Source organism: Hipposideros armiger, unplaced genomic scaffold (genome assembly GCF_001890085.2).
Source record: "Hipposideros armiger isolate ML-2016 unplaced genomic scaffold, ASM189008v1 scaffold_12, whole genome shotgun sequence".
Taxonomy (NCBI): domain Eukaryota; kingdom Metazoa; phylum Chordata; class Mammalia; order Chiroptera; family Hipposideridae; genus Hipposideros; species Hipposideros armiger.
Genome location: NW_017731362.1, coordinates 2,578,503 through 2,598,988, shown reverse-complemented (window position 1 = coordinate 2,598,988; position 20,486 = coordinate 2,578,503). Strand labels below are relative to the sequence as shown.

The following is a 20,486-nucleotide window of genomic DNA, read 5'->3' as shown; positions in this document are numbered from 1 at the left end:
AGACATTTAGATTTCTCTTGGACTTTTGGGGAAAGGCAGTTCTTACAATTCATGGTGCCAGGCATATAGGGAGTGAGTACGAGGATATGTCCATTTCTTTCTTCCTCCCCTCTTCATCTCTTTCATCTTTCTCATCTCCTTTCTACTTCCAGCTCTCCTTATCTTTGGTTTCGTCTTGGTCTTACTTCTCCTATCCCTAATATGTGCCTCCAACTTACTTTCCACCCTCCAGTCTCCTTTATCTCTGTGGTTGTATGTACCTTCTCTAAATTCAGACTCATAACCCCATCCTTAGACTTTTTCTCACATATCACTTACACAGGTGGAAAGCTGTGGGATTAAAGGGCTCCCAGGGGAGATGGTCAAGTCACTTACCATGAGAATCCAACATTGACGTCTGGTAGTTACTTGCCTGACCTTCTTCCCATAACTTTCATTATTCCACCATTACCCTTTTGTCAACTCTGGATTCAGTAAACATGGAGTAAGCGCTTGCTACCCTTACTACAAACATATGCTCCACTGGTGTTTCTGGGGCACTATCTTTTTTTTGCCCTTCACAAAATTTAAATCATAACCTTTGGGCTTGCTATCCTTTTATTTTGTTATTTGTACAGGTGTACACATTCGCTTTTAGGCAATGTAGAGGTGTCCCTGGGCAGCAGCCGCAAAAATCAGGGCTCCAGAGAAGGACATATAAGACCTTTTCTGGAAGATACCAGTGAGCTGGAACGAGGCAGAGGGAGAGTGCCAAGATTGTGTTTATCAGCCTTCGTTCCCCGAGAGCCCCTTCATAGTTCTCTATAAGTGTGTCGAACCAGAAGCCTGCCTGTTAGGCCAAAGCTATGGACAAGCAAATAGGCCTCTTTCTCAGCAAGACTGGGGGTGTGTTTCAGTCTGCTGTCTGTGCAATGCCCTGAAGGCAGTAGTCTGCCAAGAACTGAATCTCTGATTGTTCTAGTCCCATGCGACCCAGGAATACAAGATCCCCTGGCCTCCAGAGCCAGGTGATCAAGGGGTGCCCCCTGGGTGGCAGCTGCAAAAGCAGGGTCATCAAATGTAAACACTAGGGCACCAGACATGTGTGGAAGCTCCCCTCTGGGAGATACTGGTGTTCTGGAATGTGGCAGAGGGAGAGCGTGAAGACAGTACCCACTGGCTGGAGCAGGCAGAGGGGGAGGGCAAAGATGGCACCTGTTGAATAAAACGAAAATGAAAACAAAAAAGGAAAAAAATAAAAAAAAGGGGGGGGGCGGGGGAAGATGGCTGGCTTTAGTCAGGCAGAAGAACAGGGAGATGGGGCGCACCAGCCTGGAGGGTACTCCTGGAGAGTATCCCAGTAGGTTCCTACTCCTCAGGCCAAAGCTTTCAAATTAGCAAGTGAGTCTTTTTCATATAAGATTTTATATGGGTGCTTTCAAAGGGCTGCTTCTGCACAGGGCCCTGGGGTGGGTGAGTCTGCACAGGCCCTTTAATAGCCAGTCCTCAGGTCACCACAGCCCCGGGGATGTGAACCCCATTGGTTTTCAAAGCGGAATGCTTGGGGCTCGTTTCTCAGGTGCTGGTCTTAAAGATTGGCATGCCTGATGTGGGGTGCAAACCCTTTGCTCCTCAAGGAGAAGTTCCAGTTTTGAGTTCCCTCCTGATGGTGGGTCAGCGCACCAGGGGTGGGGTTCATGGTGAACTTGTGTCTCAGCCTCTCCTACCTGCTTCCATGTGGTTTACCTCTGGTTGGCCTGATATGAAGGGATCACTCTGCCAGGTTTTAGGTTTTTTTTTTTTTTCCAGAGGAAAATTTTCCATTTATAGCTGTAGTGTCTATGGGAGAAGGTGAATTCGCAAACTTCCTAGGTCACCATCTTGAGCTAGAACTCTTCCTTTGCTTTCAGAAGAGATTTTCTTTTTTGGCCACTTCTGGCTAAAGGCAGGCCTCAGTCTCCAGATGATGTGAAGGCCATCTCAATAAGCCTGGGTTGTTTAAAAATATCACCTTTGGCTCCATAACCATAAGGTCAGTGATGTCACTGGACGCTTGAGTATGGTTGTGATTGGCTATGTTATATTTTGTGACTTTGAAACAAAAAAAAAAAGGAAAAGAAAAAGAAAAAAAAATCCCTTTCCAGGGTGGCATTTGACTTTTAGCAGCTCCTTCTCCTTTAGGAACCACTTGAGCTTAAGAGAAAATGTCTTTGGTGGAGCTGAAGTGATGTAGAAATTGGAGACACATACTGTTTTGCTTTATGGCTGGCATCAGAAAGACAATGAGAAACATTTCAGCTTTCCATTTTGAGACTTTCCAATACATGTTCCAGCATTTAGGCTGGAAAAAAACCAATGCCCTTCAAATTTCAAAGGAAAGAATTCTTGCAACCTTGACGAAAATCAAAGTAACCTAAGTGATGTTAGTTTAATGAGTTATACGTTTCTTTGGGTTGAAAATTTAATTTCATACCTGATTTCTCTTTCTCCTTAGAAGTGGAACGGATTGTGAAAGCCAATGATCGTGAATATAATGAAAAGTTCCAGTATGCAGTGAGTAAAACACACATAACACATACATGTGCTAGGTCTTACCCTAAGGACAGTAGGAGTCACGTCTTCTAAAACTTTATGACTTCATTAAAATCTTTCTTTGTTGGCCTACTTCAATAGCAAGGTGTCATATGTTTCTATAAATACAGATTTTAGTAATGTTTATACACTTATTTCTATTCTGCAGTAAGAGTGGTTGGTATTTTTATTAGTATGGGAAGATGAAATATCTTCTTTCTCAAGCATTCATGCTTAGTTCATTTTGGTACCCAGATGGGCACTAGAATACAAAGGAATAATATGCAAATAGGTCTCTGTGATAGTATTTGGTGACAGAAGTGGTGCTAGTGGCTGATGGGTGATGAATGGTATTTGGAGGACTTTTCTCTAAGCAACTCAGGCTGAATGTGGAAAAGTATATGTAGGAGAAACTTCCCAGCTTGTGAATGATTGTATTTACCAAGTGAGCAGTGAGAATGTTAGTTAAAATGTGTGCACTTTAAGGTTGTACTTAACTGCTTTTTTTAAAAAATGAGGGTTTTCTTTATTTGCATAAGAAATAATTATTGTCTATTAAGTGTCTGGCACTGTTCTAGAAACTTGGGATACATTAGTGAACAACTTTGTGAATTCTATAATGGGTCCTCATAAAGATCTCTTCATCTTTCTATGATTCAACCTAGGTTGCTACATGGAGTCTTATATAAGCTCTAAGAAAGACAACTGGTGGAATTGATTCTGTGGGTGTCATGTGGCTTATACAACCTGCTATAAGTTTGAGTGTGCCAGCACATTAATGAAAGAAAGTCTCAATTCAAAGAGGGTTTTGATGACTATTACAGCAAAGAAATGTGAATGTCAAGGGGCAAATATTGGCAGTGTAGAGAGAATTTTGGCACTAGCCAGAGTAGAGAGAATTTTGACCAATGAATCATTTTTAGTGTTTTATTCCTATTGGTAGGTCATTCCCATACATGGGGATGGATGATTTGGGTTATTGCCGCTTGATACTGTTAAATGTTCAACTGAGGTAACTAACACCGCCTCGTTTCTCATACTGTACTAATCAACTTGTGGTTATAATTTGATGTCCAGTGTAAGTTTCCCTATAGGGAGTCAATACACTGTCTCTTTGACAGATTTCTCATTGTAAAGTAATATATTGGCCCTCTGATTTTATTCATCAATCTTGTAAACTTGGTTAAAGTAAGTTTGCCCTTGAGAGAAGGAAGCACTCTTAGGCAGCAGATGAACATGCTTTTTAGCCTGAGAGAGAGAGGGACTATAATTTTCCTTGATGATTAATATCACTCTGTGCCAACTTCCTGACACCTAGTCATTTAGTCCTTCTGGTCATCACCAGAATTAGCCCATGCCTTTCTACCCATTCTATAGCCAGCCTGTGAAGTACAGAGGATGACCCTTGAAAGCCTTCACCATCAAACCCTAAGTCAGAGGTATAGACATATGTATATATTGAGACTTTGAGGAATAAAACAGTAATAAGTAATCAACTATGGGGTAGTTATGTATTTAACTATTGACTGTTACTTGTTTGCCAACACACAAGTGTTTTCATTCTGTGAGTAGTAACTCTATAAGGAAAGCCATGCTTTATTTGCATTTTGTAAGATGATACAGTCTTCTATATTTACAGTTATTTTTAATTTATGAATATTTCAAACTCACAGAAAAGTATAGGAAATAATATGACACCCATGTGTCCACCACCCAGATTGAATGGATGTTAACAATTTGCCACGATTGCTTCAGATCTTTCTTCTTTAAAAAGTAATAACATTCCAATAATACAGAGATGGCTTTCTCTTGAGCTCATGATACTGAACAAAAACACACAGACAAGTGGCTGTGGCTGTGTTTTCTGTTCGGTTTCCAACAATGACGAGACAGTAGAAGAGCATCCTGCAGCTGCAGCAGATCAAACAAGGCAGCTCAGTCTCTGAGCTAACACATACTAAGGAAGAACAAAACCCGTTATTGGCTGGCAAAACCAAGAATGACAAGAGTTGAGAAAGGGGAGCTGCAGAGCAGAGAGGGTCACAGATATCCTAGGTCTGATGACCACTACTGTGGCTCAGATGGGATAAGCCAGGTTCTCCTAGAATGAACATGGGCCCCAGTTAGACTTGGCTGGTGGTGTCCAGAGTAGGGAACTCCCAACAGGATGGCTGGCCATACGGTGAGCTGGGGTGCCTCTCTCAGCCTCAGTCTATTTAGTTACAAATTTGGGATAATAAAAGGACTTATTTCATTGAGTTATTGTAAAGAATGAAGTAGAATAACACACATTGATGCTAGGAGATAGTCTATGTAGAGATGGGATTTGAAATCTATCTGATTTTAAGACTTTTAAACCACTTCTTATATGAAATATCCTTTTAAGAGAGGCAGAAGTCAGGGGCCTTTTGCTTAGCTTTAAAGGATATTATTGCCCCTACTGGAAATAGATTTGAAGAGACCCTAACGGATCCCAGGGAGAATGCTCATGATAATTGAAGAAGTAATAGTCTCACTTAAAGGCTGAAAAAGAAAGAGGAAGAAACTGAAACTTATTATGAAAAATATGAAAGGAGAAGTGACAAAGTCCCCTGCAATGTAGTGGAAAGAGTGTTTTGGGATAAGACAGACCATAGTTTGAAGCCTTTCTCTCTCTCTCTCATTTGCTAGCTTGTGATCCTGATTTGTTTATTTCTTTGAACATCAGTTACTTAATTTGTGAAATGGGGAATTTTCCTCATAGGATTATTTACTAAAGGATTAAACTCATTTATATAAAATTATAATTTATAAAAAATATATTATAGTAGTAGGACTAGCTAATATATATTAGATGCTTACTATGCACCAGATCCTGCTAAATCTTTTATATGAATTTTTCTTTTCAACCTAACGTGGCTGTGAGCAAGTACTCATAATAAATTTTAGACTCTCTGGCTAACATAAGAGATCAGTGATAATAATGTTAAGAAGATACTGAGAAATTGATTACAGTTGTAAATCTTTTTGCAGCAGGTAATATGCCAAAAATTAGTAAATCTGTGATACTGAAAATGTGGAAGTTGCTGATAAATTATGCAGGTGATGCAATAATAGAGAAACAAATGCACCTGAAACAAGAAGACCAACACTCTGAGTGACTGTGATAGTAGAGACCCTCCCTTAACCGCACTGAATAAGCCCTGGGGACATGATAAAAATTCAATGTGATAAACTTACTAATTATCTACTCTGTGCAAAGCATTTGATGAGTTCAGGAAAATTTCCTAATACTGTCAGCATGGATATTGACAGATATGTGGTTATCAGTGATAATAACAACAATAATGTTGACGATGATAATAATAATAATAATAGCTTAAACATATATAGTGCTTACCATACAAAAAGCATAGTTCTAAGCACTCTACTATAATAAGCTTATTTAATCTCACTATAGCTCTATGAAGAGAGTATTTTTATTATCTCACTCATATGTGTGAAATATTGAGGTACAGAGATCTCACTTAAGTGGCTTGCTCAAGGTCACACAGCTAAATAATGGCTCCAATTCTTACAGCTGTGAATCCAGTTGTGTACCAGGTGCTTTGCACATATTGTTAATCTTCCATAAAACAGAGAGATAAAGCAGGGCTTCATTTAGCAACTTGTGTGAGGTCACATGACTATGAGGTGACAAAGCTAGAATCCTAATTCAGATTGGTCAGGTTCCAAAGCCTGTTTTTTTCCGTGATACCATGTTGTTCTTTTGACCAATCCTGAGAAACAAAGCATCAACAACAACAACAACAAAACCCCAAATAAACAGTCCCCCATATCTCTTCTCCTTCTCTCATATACCTACTGGTAAAGTTTTATACTCTGGAGACAAAGGCAGATAAAGGAGATATAAAATTTTACAAATGTGAGGCTAAGAATGACCTTACATCTTACCCTTAGCGTTTGTAGATGAGAACTTGGGAGACGAATTTACACAAAGGCCCGATAAATGGTGTGATTTCCACAAGCACTAAGGCTGGCCAAGCAAACTTTTCTCTTTGAAGGCTGAAGGAAGATATTTCGAGAGAATCTTAATTCATCAACAAAGTTTAAAGCTTCAAAGCACATTGTAGGACATAGCACAGTCTTTAAAAATGATCACAAGTGTTTTTAAGAGATAGAGGGCTTAGAACGTAAACAAAAGACAAAGTTAATGATTCTAAGTGATATTAATTGGTAAATTAGACATGATATTGTGACAACCAGAAGGTGGGAAACGTAAAATTACAGAGGGATTTCAGACTGCCAAAACATGTAAAACAAAGTGGGATTGGAGAGTGGAAAGAGAGTGAGCCAAGTGCTAGAATTATTATTCTCATTAGAAAGGAGTTCAAAGTTTTCTTGGTTAATAATAGGAATGAATAATGGAAGTAATGAAAACAGTGTTGTATTAAAATATGTTAATGTTAAAAATGTTAGAAATTGTGACAGTGAGCCAAGCAGCCAGACTCTTTATCCCTGTTAAAAGGAGTTCAAAGTGAATGGTAGTAGTGAAAACAGTTGTAGTTGTATTAAAATGTGTTGATGTAAAAAAATGTCAGAAAAAGTATTAGATTAATTATAGCTGTTTTCTGACTTTGTTTAAAAATAAAGAAGTGATGTGAGAAACCATTGATTTCCACTGGTTCTTGTTCTTTTGCTTTCTCACGTAGGCATAGGTACATTCTATGCTCATTTAATTTCTTAAACTTTAACCGAATTTGAGAAGGGAGGTGACCTCATTTGAGTGATGAGAAAGTTATTGTGCCTCAAACTCAGAAATTTCAGTAAAGCTGAGCACTTAGTAACTTTTATCTGAATGTATTTCATGCACAATTGCAGATGAGAAGTTTCTAAAGGGTTGAGTTCCTCCCACTCCCCGAGCTTAATTATTGATCCTATTCAGGAAGTGCATAGGCTTATATAAGTTAGTGAAAATTTAACCAAATAGTTTTACGTGCTTTAAAGAAAGCCTTCCATCTAAAATTGTGATTCTAACATCTTAATATATTCCTAGAATCTTAAAGTGTCTTGTTGATATTATAGTTATTGGGTGAAATCTTTTTCTACTCTTGTGATTTTTGTAATTAGAAGAACAAAAACCATTTGGGGTTTCCAAAGAGTGTTCATTCAGTGAGACAATATGGCTGACTCTGAGCAGTCAGTGACACAGTGATATCACCAAGACTCCCTTCAACATGAACCCCTTTCATTTCCCTCCCACTTATTTAAATGGGACTTTGTACATTTCTACCATCATCTCTTTTATCTCTTAACTCAGAATAAACGGTTAAGAGTGGAGTAGAAAAATATGACTCACCATCATTCTGGGTATGTGTGCTTGGACTGGGCCTCTTTAGGCCCACATTATAATAATGTCTGTATTTCTCTCAGACCAGGTTGACATAACAGTAAAACTTGATGTTCCTTCATGTGGGGTGAATCAGTGATGGATGGTCCCTTTATTATAGAACTAAAAATGATTTTCAAAATTGGATATATTTGCAATGTACCTAGTGTAGGCCTAGCAACATGTGTGTTTGTTGACGTATTTCCTTTCCAAAGTGGTTTTGAGGCAAGTACAAAGAGAAAATAAAGCTCAAGGGAATAAAGATACATGAGGAAACTGGGATGCTCAGGGTATTTTTAGGTGGGCCCTAAAGTGCATGCTAGAAGGCCCTATCTTGTAGACAGGCAATGTGTTGAGAGCTACTGGGGTTATTGAGAGGGGATACAAAGTGAAGGTGCTTTCCACCTTCAAAGAGTGTATATAATCTACTCAAGAAGAGAAGACCAGCACATAAGAACTTGACGATAGGTAATAATGAAAAATAATAACAAAGAAATAATAATAAGTAAAAAATATAATAAAGTAATGCTAAATTCTAATTGTTTCATGTTGCCTATAAGTATTAGGTGGATGAAGGCTCAAGGTGAGTGAAAGTGTTTGAGGAATTGTTGCCAGAGGAAATGGGAAATGATTCCAGCTGTTCGTTTATTTGTACCTCTAATGTTGGGAGGGAGAGACATAAGCAAAATCCTGAAGCCTAAAACCTAATTGAGGGTGAGGGCTGTGTCGTAGGAAATTATGACCCACGTGAGTGAGTCCAGATTATTTTACAAAAGAGTTTGAATATGAGGTAATAAATTCTCAGGAGCTGAGGAATAACAGAGTGAAAAAAGATTTTATTGCCCTGCAGATGAACTAGATTAGATATTCAAATGGAAAGGCCCAGGTTAATATGGAATGTAACTAAGGTGAGGTTAGAGCTGTAGATTCAAGGTATCAGCTGGGAGGAGATATCTAAAGCTAGGAGAAAAATAGAACTTGTTAAGGAGTGATGACTGAACTGTGGGGTGTGGAGGTAGAAACTGCAGTTAGTTGGAGATGGGAAGGGAGGGCGGGAGCCCCAGGAGGAGCAGAGAGCAAGGGTTGAGGAGAACAAAGAGAAGACAGTGGGATGAAAGCCTAGGGGAGAGGAGCCTCCCAGGAAACAGGGAGTGCGGCGGTGTCTGATGCTAGGTGTCTGCGAGGTGAAGAACTTAGGAAAAACATGTTTAAATCAGGAGGAAGCAATTGGAGAATCTGAAGAAAGCAGTTTTAATTGTTATTTTTTAAGTTGGAGTTTGGAAGTCAAAGGGCAGGAAAGAAAAACGTGCAAGAAAAAGGGAGAGCGGTATAGCCCACTCAATTAAGACTTCACAATAAAAAAGGAGAGAAATAGTAGAAAAGCTTTCAGGCTCACTGACATGAAGCATTTCCTTCTCACATATTTTGGCTATCCAAGAACATAAAGTCCATGGAAAGGTAAAAGTAAATGTTTTCTTTGGGAGACTCTTGGGGTCTCAACATGTTGGGTTAAACCTCAGCCTGGTGGAAAGTCTGGGTTTCTCTTTCTTTTCTTCATGAGCAGCGTGGTCACGCTGCCAAGATGCTGTAGATCCTCACCGCTAAGACTAATATCCAAAGCAATTCATGCACCAACCAAAGATACAGATGATGACAAGCAGTGTGACAGGTTGGAATTAGCTGTGGAAAGTGCCAGTAATTTGCATTTGTTATGGGTTTCTGGTTGTTGGTTGTTGCGTTTTTGTATTGGGGGCATTACCATAGTAACAGTGACTTTTTAGCAAACATTGAAAATGCCTTCTGTTTTGTGTGCCTTTCTGTTAATATCTGTGTCAATTATTCTACGTTCTATATGACAGGGTTTTTTATTTTTCCTTTATAAATAATTTACTTGTAAGAGAAAAGATAATTTTTGGACAGCTCTCAAATTCATGTTCATTTTGGATTCAAGAGTTTAAAAGTATAAATATTTTATCTTTTTGACATCTGATTTATTTAAAGAGTGTTATTCTTTGGCTAAGCATTTGTCTGATTCCTTGTTCCCTTAATTTGGTTGATGTGTCTTAATCTTTTGTTTTAGTTTCTGAATTCCTATTCCTAAATGTTCTAAAATGGCACATGAAGGTAGTTTAAAAAATCCAGTTAAACTGTAAAACTCTGAAGTGTTTGTTTGTTATTTACTTGTACCAGGCTTGAGATAATCCCAGCATCCTCATGAACTATAATAGTTCCATCCCATCTGCTTTGTGAAGTAAACTTCAAGTAAAACCACACAGATTTGGCTTATTTATACTACTTTTACTTTCTTCATTGCAATGATATGAAACTGAAATGTTTACAAGCAATATATAATTAGAATTAGAAGACTTGATAAATTAATTTTGATGTTAATTTTGGAGCTCTATTATAGCCTAGCTATAGTGAAATAGATTTAAACTAAGACTGAGAATTGAAAAGATGGAGCAGGAAGAAAAGTAACTTCCTGTGTGAAGGGAGAACTAGAAATACAGTCTCCTTTGTTGGCAAATGGTTGTGAAAGTAATCCATAAATCAACCACGTGGATAAAATTGGGCAAGTTCAATAACAGTTGAAAGGTTTACAGAAAAACCACCAACCCCAACGGTCTCAGAGTGGTTTCTAATCTCGTTTTGTAATTTTCTTTACTGGACCAAATAGTTTGGTTCTGTGGATCATATTATTAAAAGATGGTAAGTATCCTAGATTACATTTTGTAGTTGAAAGATTAATCAAATCATTCATGTTAAAAATGTAGTCTCAAATTCATGTCCATTCTTTTAAAGCCAGTGTTCAGATTGCTGTTGTATTTTATATCTGGCTTTCTATGCAGTTTTGTACAAAAGTAAGCTATTTAGGCATTCCATTTAAATTTGAAGACACTTTATAAAAATGATCCTAGGAGCTGATGTATGAACCTGTGCAGGTAGGTAAGGCTGTGGTGGTAAGAATGTGTGTGTACATCTTTGTAAGAATGTTCTGGCTGGAATGGTGAAAAACTGTTCTTTGAGGACAGCAATCAGATTCTTAGACCTGGACCAGTGATCTAAATCTCTAGCTGTTGATACCCTTGTCTTGACATCTCTAGTAGCCTTAATTGTTCTGGGTTTCATGTGTGCTCCTTGGTTGTCAAGCTTGCTGTGAATCAAAGTCACACCATTATAGCTGAGGCTGTCCAGGTGCAATCTAGATTTGTTGCAAATGGTGACGTCATTCTGCACCAATAGTCCAAAGGTGCTGGGAAGAAGAGTTGTTTTATATAGGTAGAACCTGACTGACCTCTCGAGTACTGGTAAGTTAGCTTAAGTTCATGACAGATCTCAGTGTGGAATTACCCTTTGAAGCTTTCCCATCCACTTCTCTCTACAGAATTCTCACCGACTACCTATCCAGTCTGTATTTATATTCTGCTAGAGGAGGGGAACTCACTGCCTCACAAAACTACCTGTTCTATCTTTGCGTAGTTTTGATTTTAGGCAATTTTTCCATCAACTGAACAATATCGATCTTTTCTGGCACTATCATCCATCACTTTAGTATTTCTTCTGAGGCCAAAGCAGAGCCAACATGTCTCCTGTTTCACAGGACAGCTCTTCTGATAATTTGTATTTAAAATACAAATTCCCTGAATAGACTAATCTCCAGGAGAATCACCTCCAATTCTCTTTCTTTTTGAAGAGTTTCAGCTTTTCTATAACCTCTTAAAATGGGTTGCTCCAAAGTGAGCTAACATATGTTATAGTATTGCTCTCTATCCTAATAAGTAGAGCCTTAAAAAGAATAATCTATTACAGAGCTGGCTTAGATGACTTCTATATGGAAGCAGAAGGCTGGAATGAATAATTGAACTTTGAAGATTCCTTTCCCAGTCATGTTTCTATGATTCTTGCAAGCCACTTAGTCCCATGTTGTGATATTTTAAACACTCTTGTAGACCAAATGCCACAAAAATGCCATTGTTCTAAGCAAGACATTTTTGAGGTTAGAAGCACAAATGGGCTGAACTTCTTCATAATGCTTTGCAGAGAAAGCATTGTTCAGACTTTTCTAGGTGAGAAAATAAGCCAAAGAAATGTTTGATGTTTTTTCTTCCCCCTCATTCTCTGATATGGGAAAGTTAATAAACTGCCTGAAGATATTGTGCTATTAACTGTGAAAAATCCATATTTATGCGAGTGCCTACCTTTCTTTGGTAAAGTACTTCTCTACATATATACTAGGACTTACTGGTTTGTGTTGTGAATTACTAGCAATTATATTAGCTCATGTTTGTTCTGATAAATGGAATTGCTTTTCCCTCATGTATTATTTTGTATTTTTTTGAGTTGGGTTTATCAGCCTTTTACTGAGTCATTTGTAAGTGTTTATCACTGTGTTAAATGCTTCAGAGACTTAAAAAAGCATAAGGTCAGGTCTTCACCCCTCAGAAATTGACTATCCCCTTGGGATTTTTGAGACTGTTTTATATGCGTAAATGAAATAAAAGGATAAGACTTTGTAATATTAAGTATGAAAATGATTGGTAATATACTTACAATTAACATTTTTACTATGTTTGGGTAAGAAAGACAATTTTCTAAGGAGAGATGAATACTTTTCTTAAATTTATTCATATTGGTAATAAATATCTTTTAAAAATATGAAAGAATAGTAAAATACCATGTTGCATTTATATAGTGTAAAAGTGATCTGACTCAATTTGGAAACCTACCAATTGGCATTGCACTTGAATCACTGTCTGGATTTAGGGAAGCATTTGGCTACTCAAAAAGCCAAGTGTCAGTCACCTTTAAGCCCATGTAAACCTAACTTGACTGATTAAAATTATGAGCTCATTCAAAAGAACTTCCGAGATATACTGGAATTGAATTGAGTATAAAGGCAGTTGAATTTATTAAAAATTCAAATGTAAAATTATATGTGATTATTAAAATCAATACTTAAAATATTTTGACCTAAGGAATAGTTCTAAATTTATGTTTTATGAATATATAATTATAAATAAATTCTTGACACCATATAGGACTTGTATGCTATTGCCTGTGCAAATAATCACTACTTTTCATTTTGCATTTTATCATTTAAAAAAAAGAATTCCTCCCTCCCCCCACTTTTCTCCTCACCCTGCCACACTCCCCCTTGCCACCACATCTCTGCTGAATTGCTTCCATGGTCCTTTGTTTTTTAACTTAGTACATGATCTGGACTTTTTACCAGCCAGAGCTTTAATCGACAATGTGTGATATTTCTTTTCACCCATTGTATTTTTCTAAGAATCGAAGGAGAAGAAATTCAGAAAAATATCTTCAGCTGAGTCAAGGACACTTTGTTTTTGTGGCCTAAGTCCTGGTGTGAGGCATTTCAGTGTTTCATCGGTGACATTGATTCAGCTCCATGGCCTAGTGGTGAAATCAAATATCTCTCAGTATCTATCTACAGAGCACAAACGGGATCGTTTTGGATTTGTATTAATTTAACTAAATTATTTACATAGCCTTTAAAAAATGCATGCGACAGTTGTTATGTTACAGAAATTTGCACTTATTAAAACTCTTAGAGGCTATTTAATACTTTGCCTCTTGAGGTGCAGACAAGCCTTAGGAGAACATCACTGGCCTCCCCTGGAGCTTGTTAGGAATGCAGAATCTCAGGCCCCATCGCAAAACTACTAAGTCAGAATCTGCATTTGAACAAAACCCCCAAATGATTCATATACACTTTTGTGACAGAAACATTTGAGTTTCAGAAGCACTGGATCCATCCTCTTCTTCTTACTTTAGTTAGAAGTGCCCTGGAAGATTTTGGCAAAAGCAAAGAGGTGAGGTGGAAAAAACGTATTTAATTATCAAGCACAATGCTAGTGCTTTATATGCATGATCTCATTCAATCTTCACCAGTCTGCACGGTAGATATTATTACCCACATTTTACACATGGGGACACTGAGAATTTGAGGGACTGAGAGATTGTTTTCCAAGGTCACTTAGTTGGAAAATGTGAAGTAGCCTTTCAAATTCGGGACTCTAAGCCCTCACTTCTTCCTATTACTTAATTATCTCCTGGGACATTTGGCAATTACCTAAGTACTTATTGACTGGACTGCTATTTCTTCATGGTGACTATAACTTAGATATTTTTGGAAAAATGTCTTCAAGAAGTTCTTGAATCTTTCCTGAAACAAGACTGCAAGGAGGGTATTTCTTTTTGATCTATGCATCTTAAGTTAGACGTTTGATTAGTCTTCTTCCATATGTTCCTCTTTTTTTTATGGCATGTCTTCCTCCCTCCCTTTCTTCTCCCCCTCCCCTTCCTTTTTGCCTTCTTCCCTTTCCTTCTGGTTCTCTGCCTCCTCATTCTCTCCCTTCTTTACCATAGTTCCTTGTACAATAGTTCCTGTCAAACTAGTTTTGTCTGTCATGAGTAAGAAAGCACAAGTGAAGGCATTTTATGTTGTTATTTGCAATGGGAACTTGGCATATTTCAATGGCATTTTCAGGGAAACTTTGGGGGACAGTCATAAATGCAAACTCAAGTTTGAATTCAAGGTGTGGAGGGTATAGCTAACAGCGCTGTAGGCTGTGATAAACCCTTTCCTTAATTCCATGCTAATGGTAAGTGAAGTGCTTTCAACTAAAGCTATTTATGGTTGAACTATGCCACATCAAATGCTTTCTAGCTCCGCCCACACCCCATCTTACTTCCCATGTCTACCTAGTTGCCTGGTGTTTTCCTGTTTCCAAGATCTTTCCCATCAGCAAGGAAATCCTCCTCACATTGAAGTGTTAGACATTAATGTGTTATCCTCCCTTGGGTATCTGAATTGTAATGGAGACCAGTGGTCAGAGATAGTGTTTGACGCCAAGAGCTGGCCTGAGAGTGATGCACCTGTATCCCCCTTCACTCCCTACCCCACATCTAGCACATTGCCAGGCGTATAGTAGGTGTAAAATTTTTGGTGGCTGGCTTCTGTGAATCATTGCTATAGTCTATTTCTTATTTGTTCATGTGTACATGCATTTATATAACAACCACAGTTATTAAAAATTAAAAAATGTTATAAATGAAATTATTAGGAACAATTTTGGAGGAATTGCTGTGTGTCTGGCATAGGGATGAGGTACATAGAGGTAGATAAGACTCATTGGTATCTGCTTTCAAGGAGCTTACAGTTCCATGGGGAATTTCTTTAGGTCTGGAATCAGAAAATTTCCTAGAAGCCCAGGGGGGTGCTGTGGGCCATTACCCTGGCTTGGTCTATGCAAGCGCTTTCAGACTTTTTGGGGTGTCACTTTCCTTATTGAGGATATAGGCGCATCATTTCACTGGAAAGGACTATTGTGGGAGGAAAATATCTAACATTGGTTTGCTACCCTTTGTTGTTATCAATACAAACAACAACTATTTGAGAGAAACCAGTTTCTCAGAAAAGCCTCAGGCCACATGACATGGTCAGACTCCTAAGTCTCACCTCCTCCTCCCCACGTCTAATCTCCAGCCTATTACCAGCACCGCTGGTGGGAAGGGCGTACAGCATAGTCTTCTGTCCTCATGAAATGCCTCTTGATTCTGTTCTTCCAAACCCACCAACCTCTGTGGCTTCTCCCTCCCCCAAACCAACAAACTTGCATGGGGTGAGCTCTGTTGTTGAACCCTTACTCCTGATGATGTGAATCAGGAGGATGAACATGGAAGAGGAATGCACTGGGGAAGAGGAATGTGAAAGAAGTGGGATGAGATGGTGGAGAAGGTGCTGGTGCTGCAGCCTGGGGCTCCTCATTTATTCATTTATTCATTCAGGAAACAGCGGAAAGAATCCGGTCTGCTTTGTCCCAAAGCAGCTTTGTACACACACACACACACACACACACTCACTCACACTCACTCACACACTCACTATTATTCCTAGCTCGCCTCCCCAGTGATGCTTGGTTTGATCATTAACTATCAAATAATTAAATGCCCACTGCATCTTGCCCTGGAGTCTGGTACTTGTAATTGATTCTGTGAGAAGCAGCTCAGTTGCAAATCAGTTCAGCAACTTAGAGCATCTTTCCCGGTGAGTTTTGATTGGAGACTCACATTTGAAACCGTTGTATATTTTCTCTGTTCACATCATGGCAGCCTTGCTCTGCTCAGCACTCACATGAGCTTCTTGAATCTCTGTGTCCGCTCAACAAACAAACAAACAAACAAACAAACAAACAAACAAACAAGCAAGCAAGCAAACAAACAAACAGACAGACAGACAAACAAACAAACCAAAGCCCAGTTGCATGGGTTTGTCTAAATTTAGATTTATCACTCAACCCTAGATAAGAAGAGGCTGGAGACCAGGAAAGGCTAGGGATGTTTTAGGAGGACATCTCCCTCAGTTGCCAGGGGCCCCAGTTCCTCCAGCACCCTGCAGAGGGTGGGGGCTTAGAGCTGCATGCACTTCCCATCTGATCTCCAGGGGCTCTGGAAAAGATTTCATAGTTACCCCAGAGCTGGTGTTATTTGTGTATGACCCTAGTGTAAGAGGTAGAGTCCTAGGAAAGATTAGACTATTTATAGCATGTTATTATAACCCCTTGGCCCTGTGGGAAATTCTTTATGGGCATCTTTCCTCGTTAACTGGACTTTTCCATTGTGCCGTTGTTATTGTCATAAACGCTGAGGTCCTGCCTAAAATTTGGCTTAGTTCCCAGACGGCACAGCAGCATGAACATGGTCTAATTTTTAGGCCTAATAAACAAAGCAGATAATGGCACTCAGCTGTCCCAAGATGCTGTTGTAGTTCAGGAAACTGGTCTGAGCAAGCCAGCCCCACATCACTTCAAAGAAATGTCCACTCTGGTTGTCCAACGTCTCTAAAGCCCTAGAATGAGGTGGGCCAGTGGGTCACAGCTAAGGGCTGGCTACCCAGCAGATGGCTGATCTATAAGGAGAAGGCCCAGAAGAGCTTGGGCAAAGCAGTGATAGGAGGCAACAAATCACTAGGGATCCTCTGTAAAAGTCCCACTGAAATACAACCTTTGGTTTTTTTTTTTTCTTTTCTCTTTTGTATGCCTTTCTGTTGTTTTACCTCTTATCTCTCTGGAGAAGGCAAATACTAGGTCTCTCTTTCTCTGTATAATTTAAAGAGTATTTTCAGATATCACAAAAGTTTAAACACATAATGTTTAAAATGTTAAACATTAACATTTTATCTAGAACTACTTCAAAGTCTTTATACGTTGTATGCATCTAAACACCCTGGAGAAAAAAAAATTAGTGTGATTAACTTAATCTCAGAGGGAAATTTAATTTGCTCCCCTGGTAATTGCTCCATATTAGTTCTTTGTGGGTAAATTACAATTCATAGGTTATTTACTAGCTTCAGAATAGTTTTTCAGATGCTGGACACTACACCCAGGCCTGAGAGTAGAAAAGAGAACAAAATTTATTATTTGCTTTGGGGGGACACTGAGGCTTGAAAGCTCACCAGTCTGTGTTTCTGAGGTCTAGATGGGAAATGAAGCTCCCTAGACAAGTCGTGAGATGCTCTCCCTAGATTGAAAGGACTGAAAGTGACTACTTCAGCTGATTGAATTAATGTGCACCCTCTGCTGTGCTTTAGTTTAGAGAAGTTCTTTCCTTCACCAGGGGAAGAATGTTCTCTAAGGGTCAGTGAATTCATTCATCAAGAGAGAGTCTAGAAACTCCTTGTTTCTGACTCACTTCCCAGGAAACACATACCATTTAGGAGAATGCACGACTCTACGAAACAGAGCTTTATTGGAGAACCCTTACAACTGCTCTAAGCCTCAGCTCCCTCCTCTGTAAGGGGGTGCTGAAATAGTAACAGCTTACTGGATTTTATGAAGATTACCTGAGATGATGTATGTACAGTATGCTCAGCACAGTGCTTGGCATATGTAAGGAGATAGTACATGTTAGCTGGTGTCACTGTATGACAGAAATAAAATTATAAGCAGTGTCACACATTCTCCATCCTGTGATCAAGTCTGCATGACATGTGGGTCAGATGCATTTCCTTTGACTCTGATCAGTGTTTAGTCTGGCCATCTTTGAACTTTTTGAGCATGTTCCCTCCTTGTTAAAAGAAAACTTTCCCAATATACATGTTTATTTTACATATATGCATATGTACTTATATATTTATATAAGTATATGTATATACAGGCATATGTATATGTATATATATATGTATGTATACATATATAATAAAAACAATCTGTGTGTTAAACATTAATAACTCAAAATTTTTGTTTTGTTAATATATGCATAAAGGTTCGTATTTTTTTCTCTGATAGCCTGAAGGACTATTTTGGGCATGCGCTGGGGGACAGGTGTCCCAGCGGTCTCCTCAGACAGGGTAATCTTGAGGTTGCATTAACCTGGAAAGTCAAACAAACATGTTTCCTAAGGGAGTCTTGGCAGGCCAGGTGCTCCTGTTCTGTTGCTCACTGCTTTCTTCATAGCACTGATCACTTTCTTAAACTGTATCATCAGTTTACAAGTGTATTGTCTGCTCACTCCTGCCTCTCTCTCCATAACTAGAATGCAGACTTGCTCCAGGAGGTAGGGACTTGGTTTAGTCACATCTGTAGTCCTGGCTCAGTGGCGTAGTGCCCGGCACATAGAAGACCTTCAGTGGAATAAATGGATGCATGTGGGGAAATAAGCCCTCTGCTCTTTCCTGCCTACAAGTGTTTTTATTCATGATGGGGCGCCCAGGCTTAGGGGAATGTTACCATGATGATGATAACGTCTCTATGAACACTTCCTCAGCAGTGTTCATAGAGAAACACTATCACCCCGCCATTCCTCCCAACCCTGTACATTATGGACCCTGCACTGGGCAACATTTGACAAAAGTGAGCAGTTGTGGCTCTGCCTGGTATCAGTGAGGCGCCAGGCGCCCAATCTCCAGGCCCGTTTGCCCCACACATGCATTCTTTTGGAATCTTTGCATAAACATGGGTGTTTCACATATTTCCTGAGTGGCGCAAATGCCTTTAGGCCACTTCCTTTTTTTTGCAAGTGGTCTGTGGACACACTCTCCTTTTGGTTTTTATTGTATGATTTAGAGATAATCTCTCCCTCAGGACTATTTTTCTCTCTGGCATCCAGATTGTATCTTCAACAGTATTATATCTGCCTCCTCTTATGGCAAGAAAACTAGGCTTTGCCCCCCTCAAGCTCTTGACAGTTACTTTGTATAGCTGTCATGACATAAAAATGTTTAATCAAATGTGGGAAGATCTTTTTTGATAGTGCTGAAACTGTGGTACTCATTGCGAAAGCTCTTGGGGTTTGGCCTGTGGGATTCACAGATGCAGGCAGTGTCCCCAGACAACCACTGAACACATTTACGTGTTGCCTTCTATGACTCATGCTTGCAGGCAAATAATAAAGAATAAAAATAAACTATTATATAAAAATGTAAACTGATCTTATATATATATATATTATTAGTCCTTTTACCTGGTGTTTGGTTGGTTGAGAGTAAAAGAAAAATCAATTCAAATTCACTTAGATGATAGAATAAATGAACAGATCATATAATTGAAAAGTCCGGAGATAGGGCTAGCTAGCCTCAGAAGAGGCTACGTCTAGTTTCATTCTCTGCATTTCTCAGCCCTGTATCTTCAGGGTAGAGTTTGTTCTTGGCAGACTCCCCTCTCAGGGTCCCAAGATGCCATCAATGTCCCCAGCGCTACTTGCTTCCAGGTTGGAGGAAAGAGAAAGCCTGAGTCTGCAGCAACTCCCCAGAATTTACGTAGGGCATGTGATAACCCCTGAATTCAAACTTGTAATCAGGAAGATGGGCCACATAGTTGATTGAAACTAATCTGGGCCTCACCCTGGAGTTATGGAATGAAACTGAATCCAGGCTACAGGACTAAGAAATTGGGAGCACTGTTAGCTGAGGGGAATGGGAAATAGTCAAATATCGGTGACATCTGGAATTAAAACAGGACTGGGTGTGCAGCACTGATATTGGTTTTTCGTACTTATTTTTTGTAGCTGATGTGTCTTATACTCTCCAAATCGTAGGGCTCGTTTCCATTTCTGGTGGTTGTAGCCATGAGTAATATCATTAGTGTTTCTGACTTTCTGCCTCTTGGATGTACTCCTATGGTGACTCTTTCTGGTCAACGAGTTGCGAGCATTTGGGTTAAAGCATTAATTTCTGAGTGTGAGGCCCTTCAGATCTGTCTCTTTCCCTGTGGTACTGCAACTGGAAGCATTTGAAGTTGTGGCTGGTCAGTCCTGAGTTACTATGACGAGCAGAGTCTCATCATAGTAATGGTGCTGCTGACTCATGTTGGACAAGTAGCACGAAGCTCTGAAGATTCTGGAGTTGTTACCATGGCACCCCCAGTTTATGCTGTCTGGTACCTGGGATTTCCTAAATTCATTTGGATTATTTAGGGGTTGCTTACAAAACTCCTACATTTGTATAATTCTTTCAACCTAGCAAAAATGTTTTCACATCTATGATCTCATCTCCACAATAGTCCTATATATATTGTTTTTTTTTTTTTTTTTTTTTTTTTTTTTTTTT

General features: G+C 39.1%; 1 protein-coding gene across 1 annotated transcript in view; it reads left to right on the top strand.

Moving 5' to 3' along the window:
• The window catches only part of ATP8B4 (ATPase phospholipid transporting 8B4 (putative)), a 207,140-nt gene that overhangs the window by 23,215 nt on the left and 163,439 nt on the right, over positions 1-20,486 (top strand). Inside the window, exon 3 of the mRNA XM_019664027.1 lies at positions 2,474-2,532. Coding sequence (XP_019519572.1) covers positions 2,474-2,532 — 59 coding nt within the window. The remainder of the gene's footprint in view (positions 1-2,473; positions 2,533-20,486) is intronic.